The following is a 13821-nucleotide window of genomic DNA, read 5'->3' as shown; positions in this document are numbered from 1 at the left end:
TCCCCACCAGCAGCGTTTGAGAATTCTAGTACAAGGATTAGGATTTCTGCACGTCCTCACCAAAGCTTGTCGTTGTTTGACTTCCTGATTACAGCCTTCTTTGTGAGTGGGAAATGGTATTCCATTGTGGTTTTGATTTGAATTTCCCTCATGACTAATGGGGGCTTCCCTCATAACTCAGTTGGTAAAGAATCTGCCTGCAATGCAGGAGATCCCAGTTCAATTCCTGGGTCAGGAAGATCCTCTGGAGAAGAGATAGGTTACCCACTCGAGTGTTCTTGGGCTTCCCTGGTGGCTCAGCTGGTAAAGAATCTTCCTGCAGTGCAGGAGACCTGGGTTCAATCCCTGGGTTGGGAAGATCCCCTGGAGAAGGAAAAGGCTACCCACTCCAGTATTCTGGCCTGGAGAATTCTATGGGCTGTACAGTCCATGGGGTCGCAAAGAGTCGGACACGACTGAGCCACTTTCACTTTGACTTTCATGATTAATGCTGCGGAGGATCTTTTCATGTGCTCATTGGCTATTTGTATCTCTCCTTGGAAGAATGTCAGTTCACTTATTAATACTGGCCACTAAACATTCTCATCATCGACTTTCACCTGCTTATCTCTGAAGTCTTTATCACTACTAGCTGAGTTCCTGTGCACATCTGTGTTATTAGATAAAAGACCTCTGTTGTTCTGTGTAAAAAGTGTTGCTGATCTTTTATCTTTTCTGAATTCATTTTCTGACAAGATTCCTCTCTTCATCCTTTTATTTTTTTTCCCCCTGTTTTAGGAAGATTGTAATGGAATATTCAGAATCAATGTGAGTGTGTCCAAGAACTTAAATTTAAAATTAAGACCTGGAGAGAAAAAACCTGGATTTTGGGTGCCCCGTGTTTGGTAAGCATATCAGAAAAATATTCTGAAAAATGTTATATTTGTCAGCATCAGGGTTTCCAGCACCCCCCCAGTTTTATTGAGAAATAATTGCCATATGTCACTGTATAAGCATAAGGCATTCAGTATGATGGTTTGATTTACATGTATTGTAAAATGATTACCACAATTGGTCTAATTAACATCCATCATCTCATATGGGTTTCCCTTGTGGCTCAACTGGTAAAGAATCCACCTGCAATGCAGGAGACCTGGGTTCAATCCCTGGGTTGGGTTCAGAATACCACCTGGAGAAGGGAACAGCTACCCACTCCAATATTCTGGCCTGGAGGATTCCATGGAGTGTATAGTACATGGGGTCGCAGAGTCAGACATGACTGAGCAGCTTTCGCTTTCACTTTACTTTTCATCTCATATAGACCCAATAGAAAGAAAAACAAAATTCTCTTTGTGATGAGAACTCAGGATCTAGTGTCTTAACAGCTTTTCTGTGTATCATACAGCAGTGTTAACTATAGTCCTCATGTTGTACATTACATCCCTAGTATTTATTTACCTTAAAACTGTAAGTTTGTGCCTCTGCCCACCTTCCTCCACTCCCTGCCCTGACCAGCCATCCCTGCCTCTGGTAGCCATGAATCTGACCTCTTTTTCTATGACTTTTGTCAGGGGTCAGTGGTTTTGTTTTGTTTTGCTTTTTTGGAGTCCACATATAAGTGATAGCATGCAGTATTTGTCTTTCTCTGTCTGATACATTCACTTAGCATAATGCCTTGTTGGTCCATCCATGTTACATATAAGTATATATAGTATAAGGTTTTAAAGCAGCATAATATGGCATGAAACTAAAAGTCATTCTGCTAGAATTACTTAAAAGTAATGCAAGGCAAAGCCCTGGATTACAGTAGGATGCAAAACTAAAATAAAATAAACAAAAGAGGTAGTAATACACTAAGTCCCAGGTTGCTTCATGAAACTAATGGAATATCACTGCAGTATCTAATACCTTAAAGTATGTATCTGAATTCACATGGCTTTAAAAATTAGTGAGGCTTATAAAAAAGAAGGAAATAATGCCATTTGCAGCAACGTGGATGAACCTAGAGGTTATTGTACTAAAAGCGAAATAGGTCAGACAGAGAAAAACAAATAACATGTGATATCACTTACCTGTAGAATCTAAATGAATAATACAAATGAACTTATTTACAAACTAGGAATAAACTCACAGGCATAGAAAACCAGCTTATGGTTACCAAAAGGGAAAAGGGAGGAAGGGATAAATTAGAAGTTTGGAATTAACAGCTACACACTACTATATATAACATAGATAAATAACAAGGACCTTCTGTAGAGCACTGGGAACTATATTCGATATCTTATAATAGCTATAATGGAAAAAATCTGAAAAAGAATATATATATTCTATATAGAGAGAATTATATATAGCATATATTATAGAGGGAATTATATATAGAATATATTATACAGAGAACTATATGGAGAATATATAGAATATATTATAGAGAGAATTATATAAAGAATATATATGAAATATTATATATAGAATTATATGTAAACTATATAGAGAATATATATACTATATATATATATATGAATCACTTTGCTGTACACCTGAAACTAACACAATGTTGTAAATCAACTTTACTTCAATAAAAATAAATAAATAAAAATTTTAAGAATTAGTGAGGCTTAAAAGAAAAAAGATTTTCTGTCAAATTTTTTTCAGATATTAACTTTTAATTAAAACAATGTTTTAAAATTTTAATAATTTTAATCAAATTAAAACTAAGCTCATCCTGACTTCATATCTTTAAGGAAGATGCGATGTTCTCATAACAGTTGTAGAGAAGCCTGAATCATAAAGCTAGTAAAGAATAAATTTTTAAATCCATTTACTTTGAAGGATTTTGTTATTGAAACCCTGGAAGGGAATAATCAGTAACACGATTGTATCTCTCTAAAAAAAAATTTTTTTTTTGAAACTAAGTTTTCGAAGCATTTACATCAAAGCCGGAAGTACCTGGTACCTTCATTCTCGCCCATTTTCCTAACGACTATGAATGGAATCTCTGATGCACTGAGGGCTCTGTCAGCTTCATTTGTCCTTTTCAATCCGTATCTGTTTTCTTTTTATTTCATTTTTACCTCCTAGAATAATGAGTGAACCACAGCAACTGCCCTGCTTTTGTCCAACTGATGTTCTCTACTAAATGTCAAAACTCTTTAAAAGGAATAGCGTTTCACCCAGTTGTACCCTTAGGACTCATCATTACCTGCTTTGGCATTCCTGTAATATGAAAGTCACTTTCATAAACAATTCAATACAATTTATATTGGTTTTTTCTAACACCAAAGAACTATGGGAAAAGAGATTAATTTTGGATATAAGGCTTGAGCATGGGTAGAGAAGTATGTAGCACATGGGAATATCTTTATCCCAGTGTTAACTAGAAAAGCCGTCTAATTTATATTACCATAAAAAAATTAAAGAAACACAAAACGTTTATTTTGTTGTGAGATTAATACTCATTATTATACCTTAAATAATTTATTTATATCAGGACATCAGTTGTTTTTGTTTTTGTTTTCCTGCTGTTTTGGAATTTTGGCTAAAGTCTGAAGGCTGAGGTCACTAGAAGATAAAGTATTCTCATGTTTTAAAAAAGACCAACTAGCTCAGTCCCAGAAGAACTTACTAAAACATTATCCACCTCCATCACCCAGCTTCTGTAAAAGAAACCACTGCGCTCAAAGATGACATCATGGTAGTGAATGAAGTCAAGAGCAGAGAGTGCTGTGGCTTCAGCTCCCATCACAGCTGGAGGTGCTCCCTAACCAGTCAAGTGAGCACCCCCAAGAGGACCAGCTGCTATCAGAGATTGGCACGGCAAGAAGAGAGGCTCTGGTGGGCAAGCTGCTCCTCGCCATCTGGCAGGACAGGGTAGTCTGGTGTTTCTGGAGGGCCATGTCATCCCTGCAGGAGGGCCACCTGACCTGAGCCTTCTGGGTGGAAGCCTGCTGCACAGGGCTGTGTGCCTGCGTCACAACTGCTGAGCCCACGGAAGCCCGTGTGCCCGAGAGCCTGTGCTCCACCGCAAAAGAAGCCACTGCAGTGAGGAGCCTGTGCACCGCAACTGGAGAGTAACCCTGATTGTCACAACTAGAGAAAAGCCTGCACAGCAAGGAAGACCTAGCACAGCCAGAATAAAGTCATAATAATAAACTCATTTTTTTTTTTAAAAAAAAGAACATATGAGATATTAGTAAAGCCAACAGATCAAAAGAGAATTACCCCTGAAAATATAGTTTGGGGACTTCCCTGGTGGTCCAGCAGAGAGGGTGCAGACTCGATCCCTAATTGGGAAGCTATGATCGCACCTGCCTCAGGGCCAAAAGAACCAAAACATAATGCAGAAGCAACATGGTAACAAATTCAATAACAACTTTGAAAATGATGCACATCAGAAAGAAAAAGAAAAGATAGTTTGTTACTCATAGTTCCTGGGAGGGGGAGCATACCACACCCCAAGGGGCCACGTGGGGCGGCACCAGGTGAATCCGCAGGCAGAGAGATGGAGAGGGCTGGGGCTGGGAGCCCTTACTGTGGCTTCCCTGGGAAGGGACATGTGAGGCAGGGCGAGCAGGCTGAGGGACGGACGGTTTGAATAATCTCAGTGGGCTCTGGGGCATGCATGCTTGCATGCTAAATTGCTTCAGTCATCTCTGACTCTTTGCCACTCCATGGACTGTAGGCTCCTCTGTCCATGAGATTCTCCAGGCAAGAATGTTGAAGTGGGTTGCCATTTCCTCCTCCCAACCCAGAGATCAAACCCCTGTCTCCTGAGTCTCCCGCATTGGCAGGCAGGTTCTTTACCACTAGTGCCACCTGGACCTCGGGTGTAGACGCATCCAGAGTGGTCTGGTCCCTGGCAGTGGGGTGATGAGGACAAGCGGATGGTGACCCAGAGTACAAAAGCTGGATACAGGAGGTGGTTGGGGTGTGGACTCTGGGGTGGTTGATTTGTATTTGGAAAAAGAAAAGCCTTGAAAAGGAATCTTCCTGAGTTGGTGGATGGTGATGAGGGAGACAGGAAGCCAGGAAGGGTGCCTCAGATGTTTTTTCCGGTTGTCCAGAACAAGATGCGTCCAGCATCTGTACATAGGACAGGTGTTAAAGTACCAGGTTTACGATTAAAACGTGGACTCTTTCTTGGGAACACAAAGATGAGCTCCATGAAAGAACAGTGACTGCTGAGGGGAAAGGGCCCAGGGACAGAGGCCAGCAGCATCAGATACACAAGACGGGACCCCATGTCTCCAAGTCCAGCTAATACCACCCCGTCTTGTAAGAACCAGGTGGTCACCATACGGGAGGAGTGGACCAGAGTGGCCAACCTTCTTTTTCTTTTCTCAGATCACATGTCAGGCTTGAGCTGCTGAGAGTAGGATCCTGGTACAGGTTTGAATGGAGTGGGAATTTTAGACTGAGGCTCATCATATAGTGAAAAGTGGCCGAAAATCTTTAGAATCTCCCTAAGTGGTAAAGAACCTGCCTGCCAATGCAGGAATTGTGGGTTCGATCCCTGGGTCAGGAAGACCTCCTGGAGTAGGAAATGGCAACCCACTCCAGTATTCTTCTCTGGAAAGTCCCATGGACAGAGGAGCCTGGTGGGCTACAGTCCATGGGGTTGCAGAGTCAGACATGACTGAAGTGACTTAACAAGCATGCATGTAAGATGTCAGGAAGGGAATAGAATACAGTGGAAGATAGTGTTGGGAGGAGAGTAAGCCATTTCTGGTCGTACCCTATGGTGTTCACCTTGTTCCATAAAACCAGCTCTCAATGACTTTAAAATCAGCTAATTGAAATGTAATGTTTTATGCAAGTTACTATTAAGGACTTCAAGTTCAATGGCATTTTAAAAGCATGAATGTATAGAGAGACATCTCTTGAACATTATCACAATAGTTATTTCCCGTTTGTTCAGAATATAATAATTTGGGTCAGTTTTAGCGAAATATAAATCTTTCATCAAATAAATGTCAACTTGTAACCATGAAAATTTTCACATATTTTCTTTCTCTAATTATCTCATCGAGAGTTAGCAGCTGAAATTTTTGTAATTTTATGTTGGCTAATTTATGATTAAGAAAATAACTTATATCTCAGAATTGGCCTAGAGGAATGTTTTGATCATTATAATTAGGATATAAATATGCAGTAGCTAATTCAGGAGGCAGTCTGGTTTCTGCATTCTCTCTTCAGATGAATACATTCATCTTCTTCTGAATCACTTAGACTTTGATGAGATAAAAATTACCTTGGTAAAAAGGATTAAACATATATATTATAAATATTGTATGTTTTGTTTTAAGCAGAGATCTGGGATTTGGGTAAGGAAATGCATGAGAGAGAAATCAGCAAAGTGCTCAGTTTTGCAATAAATGTATTTACTATGTACTCTCCTCCAGGTATTATGCTGTCACTGGGGACAAGCTATTTCCCTTAAACCCTTAAAACCTTGAAGTCTAGTGGAGAACTGGAAATAAAATTAAAATAGTTTAATACAATATGCTGAGGTTTTAATGCTACATAAATAGCCTCTAAATTCACCTGAAGTTCACCAGAAGTTTACCTCTAGGCAATTTCAGATTACACGGTGATATATTCTAGGAGAAAGAGATATATTCTAGGAGAAAGAGATCAGATTTCTGTGGAGTCTAAGCCTCCAACAATTTGGGTATGCTCTCTAAGAAAAAGAGTGTAAAACTGCGTTGCTTTGTTAAATTTAACAGGAACATATGAGTATGCAAACTCACTCCCCCGGCCCTTCCTGAATCTTAGAAGGGGCCTGGGCCAAGGAGGAGCCTTAAGTTTTTTGTTGGTTTTTTTCATTGTTTATTTAGTTCCTTTTGGCTGTGCTGGGTCTTTCCTGCTGCACAGGCGCTCTCTCCAGTTGCACTGCATGAACTTCTCTTGTTGCAGAGCACGGGCTCTCACACGTGGGTTCAGTAGTTGTGGTGCAGGGTCTCCGTTACACCCTGGCTTGTGGGATCTTCCCGGGTCGGAGATCGAACCCATGTCCCCTGCATTGGCAGGCAGATTCTTAACCACGGGACCACAGGGAGGTCCCGGGGCTTAAGTTTTCAGTTTCTTTTGTTGATTATCAGGCTAAAGATAATAAAAGGCTGGTGTATCAGCCTTTGATTCTAGGCTAAGGAGAGGCAAAGGGTACAGTGGCAGTGGCAGGAGAAGCATCTAAGCCAGACTATGACTGGACCAGGGAAAAGGACCGAAGAAAAGAGAAGACATGCAGTTCACTCCTGAAGGGTGGATAGGAATTAGGCAGGCGGAAGGGGGCGGAGCCATGGGCAGGTGGGAGGGAGGGGGGAGGCAGAGGTTAGATGGTTGCAGGCTGAGTGAACTCAAAGGGCTATTACCAAAGAGCAAGGCAAAAATAGAAGCCTGCATTCCAAGAAATGCAAGTTTCGGATGTCTTTAGAGTAAAAGGCAGAGATGGGTAAGATACCAGGTACCATTCTGGATAGTACCATTCACTGCATGTTCACATCCCAAGGCAGAAGCTAAATTCCTCTCCTCCAAGGCATCTCCATCTTGCCAGGGAGAACAACTCTCCTTATCACGACCTGGGATCCTTGGAGCATTTATCACCAGAGGGTAGAAAACTGACCAGATTGTGAGTCAGAACTGATTCTTCATCTCCTGAATTGGATGGACAAGATTTGCTGTTGTTCAGTCGCTAAATCGTGTCTGATTCCTTGTAACCCCGGGGACTGCAACACGCCAGGCTTCCCTGTCTTTCACTGTCTCCAGGAGTTTCCTCAAACTCATGTCTCTTAAGTCCATGATGCCATCCAACCATCTCATCCTCTGTTGACCTCTTCTCCTCTTGCCCTCAATCGTTCCCAGCATCAGGGGATTATAATCTTTTAGAAATTAACCAGAAAAGAAAATAAAAGGACCACAGGAAAACTGACAATAATGGATTATGATTGGGATTTGTTGAAGTCCTTTGTTGGTGAGGTCTCAAACTTTCCAATTTTAGTATCAGGAATACAGCATAAACAGATAGCTTATATGATTGAAACTGAGATTTTTGTAAATGTTATTTAGTCTTCCAGTGATTTAAATCTATGATCTTCCATTTTATTTTTCTTGTTTTAGCCTAAAAGTATATTTTAACATATTCTAACTTCTAAAAGATTTAGAATATAAATGTAGCTTGGGTTGCTGCAAATTCAGCTTAGAAAGCACTTCTTACATAAAGAAAATGGATGGATAAGAAAGTTTGACATCAGATCTGAGAGCTGATTCACTTTGTTGTGGTTTTTTTTTTTTTTCAAATCCTTATTCAAGAAAATTCTGGCATCTGTAGAATCCTTACAGCTCCTGTCTGCCTTCAAATATATTAAATTTAATTGAAACCCCCAAAAGGAAAGAGTGTTTGAAAAATCTGTACTTTCGTACTTAAAAAGTACAAATCAGAATCTCAAAATGTGTATTTCTCAGTGGGGCTTTTTTTTTTTTACTACATAGAAAAAAAGCTGATATACCAATCAGCTCTAAACCTTTAAAAACAAGTCAGTCTCAGTTTTATGTTTTCTTTTTAGATTCTCACATATTTAGCATTAAAAAAATAAACTTATAAAAGTTTATCTCATGATTGTCTCTGGTAGAAAAATACTAAACCAGATTCCCCCAAGAGTGTTGGCCTCCTGTGAAGGTTAACTTTTGATAAATGTGCTAGCAAAAAAGAAAAATTATCAAAATATAGTCTAGCTAGGCTTCAGTAGGTCTACTCAATTCAGTCATCCTGAGCTCAATTCATCAAATCCAGGAAATGTGATGGTAGTCAGGATTTTCCAGCGTGTAGTTGTCTAAATATTTTAATTATTTAAAATAGCCTCAGAAAAGGGAGAAAAACACTAAAATTTTCTTCTGTTAATAAAACTGTTGGCTAAGACCTGTGATGACTAGGGGGAGGGAGATGCAGTGTAGTAGAGAGATATTAGTGAGAAAAGTACAAATGTGTCAGAAAAACAGGAAATGCGACATTGCCCAGAACCACCCGCCCCCCCGCGCCCCACACCCAGAATAGAAGGGCCAAATAGTTTTAGAAATCAGACAGATGTTAACTGCGGGTGTAAACAACACTGGGGTCTATAAGTAGTGTCCACTGAGAACCCTCTGAGTTAATGAGAGATAAAGTTCACAGGCTCCATACCACCCCCAGGACCCCCAGAGCATCACTAGGTCACAGCTTGCTGCTCTCATGATGACACAGAATAAAATCAAGTGGCCAAATTCAACTTGTTTTACACTTTCTGTACCAGCAGCAGAATTTGTAATCTATGCCTTTAGAAAGGTTTTCTAATGTAAAACTATTCCAAAATTCACATCCAGACTCCAGCATCCCTTTGTAAGGCTTTCCTGCACAAGTTCTAACTGGGAAGTCCCCGGTATAATCAGGACCAGCCCAAAACATTGCAGACCCTCTGGAGCTAGGAGTCACATTGTGTTTTGTCCTTTTGGGTTTAGAACACCTCCCCATTACCTAATAATTAACTACATAATAAATTCTAACATGCTGATGCATTGTTATGAGTTAGTAAACAAACATCACCTTGCCTCCCTTCCAAATGCCAGGTACACTTTGCATCCAAGAGTGGAGAGAGTTATAGATACTGCCTCAGGGTGCTTCTCAGCAGAATATCACGGGAACATTCCTCTTTCTGACCTGCAGGGCAAATCCTCGGAACTTTAACTTTGACAACGTGGGCAATGCGATGCTGGCATTGTTTGAAGTTCTGTCCTTGAAAGGCTGGGTGGAAGTGAGGGACGTTATTATTCATCGTGTGGGGCCGGTAAGCATGCACTGGAATCCTTTGAACGCAACCACAGCTGCTTTCATTGGCTTTGATGGATAACCGTATCTTTTTTCATTTATACAGATGCACGGAATCTATATTCATGTTTTTGTATTCCTGGGTTGCATGATTGGACTGACCCTTTTTGTTGGAGTGGTTATTGCTAATTTCAATGAAAACAAGGTAAGAATTCTTGGTTTGAATTCCGCAGGGCTTATTCTTTCCTAGCAGCTCACTTTGAGTCCTGTTTTTCATACCCAGCATGAAGTCGCATTAAACTGTGATGTGACTGGTGTAAATAATCTCCATAACTATTTTACAAGCTACCTCATTGCTGCCTTTCAGGCATGTTATTTAAGAGCAGGATTCTCTTGCTAAATCTTCTCTTTTGGTAAGGGTGTCATTAATTTGCCTAGGAATGAAAAAGCTCATCTCCTATTGTCCAAATTGAAAGGCTGTGAGTTATTAAAATACAATAGCTGAAACCAATGCGCTGATTGCAGGTAATATTACTTTCACAAAATGTAAATTGGATGCTTCTTGGTGACTCAGTAGGTGAACTCAGAATTTTGATGGGTGTGGGCAGGGACTTGCAGTAGAAGTTTTGAAATCCTAATTCCTAGGATAAAAGGGAGATTTTTCTGATTTCACATAAAACTTTGCATCCTTTATGAGTTTGGGATACGTGCTGAGTTCCTAGCAGTTCTAATGAGCAGTACAAGAGCTCACAAACGGAAAACAGCAAATGTAGTTTCATGGCAAAAAGAGTTTGGGAGAAACGTTGCTTGTCATTCTTCTGGACGTGGCTGCGATGCCCCCTATTCGATTAGGGTGGATCTTCCTCCCGAATCACACACTGAGATTTTCCATGGGTGTATCTCAAGTCTCACAACTCTAAAATGCAGACTACAGGGGTGAAATCATTGTGTAGGGGTTTGGAAGGAGTAGACGATGGGGCCAGGATTCAGCAGTGGGGCCCATTACGTGTCGGCCCATTACATGTCGTTCAAGGGTGTGAAAATGTCACCTGTTGCTCTGCATTGAATTAAAGCTAGACTTACCTGCCTCGCACCAGGCCGTTCCTCATCACTCATAGCCAGGACCGGTTTGCCTGCCTTCACATCAGGGCCTTTGGTTTGCATCGCTGCACGTGGGACTGTCTCATTCACGTCCCCCCAGGCTCCACGGGTGTGGTACCAGCGACTCAGCCAATTGCCACCTTTGATGTGTGCCTAATGAGGATGTCATTTCATTCCGCCTTTCAAAGGGTACCACTTGAAAATCTCCTCTCTGGGCTCCAGTGATACTCCAGCTCATGGAAACATGGAATTTAGAGAGAGAGAGAGAAAAATAGAGATCATTTGGCCCAGCCCCCTGTTTTACGTTCCCACATTCATAAATGAGTTTCTTTAAGCCCTACCGTGTGTTCCATTTAATACCACATGGAAAGAGGACGATGGGTCTTTTCAGATGCTTTTGAGCCATGCCAGGGAGCAGACACTGGGAATTCCAAAACCTGGGCTGAAGCTAATCAGTCAGTTAACAAAGATTAGGGACTGCTTGCCCAGAACACCTTCCCAGGCCCTCTGAGCAGATCTGATTGCAGGTGAATTCAGCTCAATTCAGCGACATAAATGAAACAACATAAAATATCCAGTAAGTGAAGTCAGGTGCATAATTAATTGCAGCTCTTGAACTTAGAGGAATGGCTGAAGTAAGCAGAATAACAGGAGGTCTTGATTGTATTGATATTCGGAAGGAAGAAAGAAAGAAACCTCTTAGCCTGAGAGAACAGAGAGAGGATGTCAGCTCAGATGGGCTCTTAGGAAAAGGGAAAAATGGAAGAAACTGTATAACAGACATTAAAAACATGATCAGTTCATTCAGTTCAGTTCAGTTCAGTTCAGTTGCTTAGTCGTGTCTGACTCTTTGCGACCCCATGAACCGCAGCACACCAGGCCTCCCTGTCTATCACCAACTCCCAGAGTTTACCCAAACTCATGTCCATTGAGTTGATGGTGCCATCCAACCATCTCATCCTCTGTCATCCCCTTCTCCTCCTGCCCTCAGTCTTTCCCAGCATCAGGGTCTTTTCAAATGAGTCAGCATCAAGTGGCCAAAGTATTGGAGTTTCAGCTTCAACATCAGTCCTTCCAATGAACACCCAGGCCTGATCTCCTTTAGGATGGACTGGTTGGATCTTCTTGCAGTCCAAGGGACTCTCAAGAGTCTTCTCCAACACCACAGTTCAAAAGCATCAATTCTTCAGCACTCAGCTTTCTTTATCAGTTCATTAGAGATATAAATTTCTCAATTATGTGAACCTTTTAGGAAAGATTGGTTTTTGTGATAGAAAATCTCAAAGCATTTAGATACATTGTTTATAAAAATAACATAAAAATTCACAAGGTATATATAAATCGGTAATTAGATGGAAATGTATAGCTTAGGTGTACATGTTAGAGAAATATCAAACATGAATGTGCCAAATATAATCAATAAATTATAAACAGAGTAACAAAGTGAGATAGAAGAAAATGAGAGGAAGAAAATAGCAAAAATAAGAACAGTAATTAATGGTATTGAAACCAAAGTAACTTATAGAAAAGCCAAAGAATGATAAAAGCTGGTTTGTTACAATAAATGAGATTGATAAGCCTTGTGCAGAGGTAAGCATGAACAAAAATGTGGAAAAGCAAACTATGCTAAGTAAAATAGTGTTGTCACTGTTACAGGGATAGACTGTTACAGGGATAGAAAGTTAGGCTTACAGAACAGAACACAGAGCCCTAGGAGAGACTCATGTGTGTATGAAACAGAAGGAGCACAAGTCAGTGGCGAAGATAAGACCACCCATAGTGATGCTGCAGTAACTGACTGTCTAGATCTCAGAAACTGAGATTCCTACCTGAGAGCATACTCAAGATTGAATTCTAGATCAATGAAAGACCAACTATGAAAAGCAAAATTTAAACCATTTTTAAACCATGGAGAATCTGCTTTTGACCCTGGAATAGTTGTAGAGTTCTTGACATTAACCATAATGTGAAATCCATATAGAAAAAAAAATTTACAAGTCAGATTATATTAAAAAGAAAATTTTCTGAATGTTAAAGGATGCATTAAGCAAAATTTTTAAAAATAAAGCTGAGAAAATATAATTCACATACCTGACAAAAGATTAGCATTCAGAATATATTAAGAATTTCTATAAAACATCAAAAAGTAAATATCCAAATACAAAAATGAGCAAAGAATATGAACAGGCAGTTCTCAAAGGAACACATGGGAATCACCATTTATACATATTAAAATGTTTCATCTCATTAATATTAAAGCTATATCAGATACATTTCACACTCATCAAATTTCCAAATTAAGATATCTGATAAAGTCAAGTGTGGGCAAGAATATAAGGAAATGGGAACACTTGTAGATTGAAACCAGTTTTGTTGATTATTGCTGTTTTGGAAGTCTGGTAAATGTGGAAATACATAGACTTCGAAACTCCAGCAGTTCCTCTCCTAGAGATTTACCACAGAACAAGATGTTTACCATGAGACAGTACACACATGTCCATGGCAGCATTGTTTATAGTCTGTAAACCTAAAATGATAACTTCTGACAGATCCGTACAGTTGGATACTGTGTGAGTGGTTAGCATAAACTAATCAGATCTAATATCTAGTTGTATGGAAAACATAATGTTCAGTGAAGATAAAAACAAAACTGCATAAGTTACCACACATAGAATACCATTACATAATTTTTAAAATTCAAAACAAACACATTTTTATATATTTATGCACACATAAGTGGCAAAAGTCTAAAAATGCAGTGAGAAGGGTACCCCTCAGGCAGTTAGCTGGGTAACAGGTAAGTCACACTGGGAGTGGGGAGGTGTTTTTTCCCAGTTTCTTAAATTATGCATCTGTGCTCAGTCGCTTCAGTCACGTCTGATTCTTTACAACCCTATAGACTGCAGCCAGCCAGGCTCCTTTCTCCGTGGGATTCTCTAGGCAAGAAT

General features: G+C 40.1%; 1 protein-coding gene across 1 annotated transcript in view; it reads left to right on the top strand.

The window, feature by feature from the left end:
- Positions 1-13821, top strand: part of NALCN (sodium leak channel, non-selective) — a 279073-nt gene that overhangs the window by 241822 nt on the left and 23430 nt on the right. Inside the window, exons 28-30 of the mRNA XM_081546675.1 lie at positions 778-884; positions 9671-9791; positions 9879-9977. Of these exons, the coding sequence (XP_081402801.1) occupies positions 778-884; positions 9671-9791; positions 9879-9977 (327 nt within the window). The remainder of the gene's footprint in view (positions 1-777; positions 885-9670; positions 9792-9878; positions 9978-13821) is intronic.

Source organism: Giraffa tippelskirchi, chromosome 12, assembly GCF_054371585.1.
Source record: "Giraffa tippelskirchi isolate mGirTip1 chromosome 12, T2T-mGirTip1v1.2.pri, whole genome shotgun sequence".
Classification (NCBI taxonomy): domain Eukaryota; kingdom Metazoa; phylum Chordata; class Mammalia; order Artiodactyla; family Giraffidae; genus Giraffa; species Giraffa tippelskirchi.
This window is presented reverse-complemented; position numbering and strand designations above follow the sequence as displayed.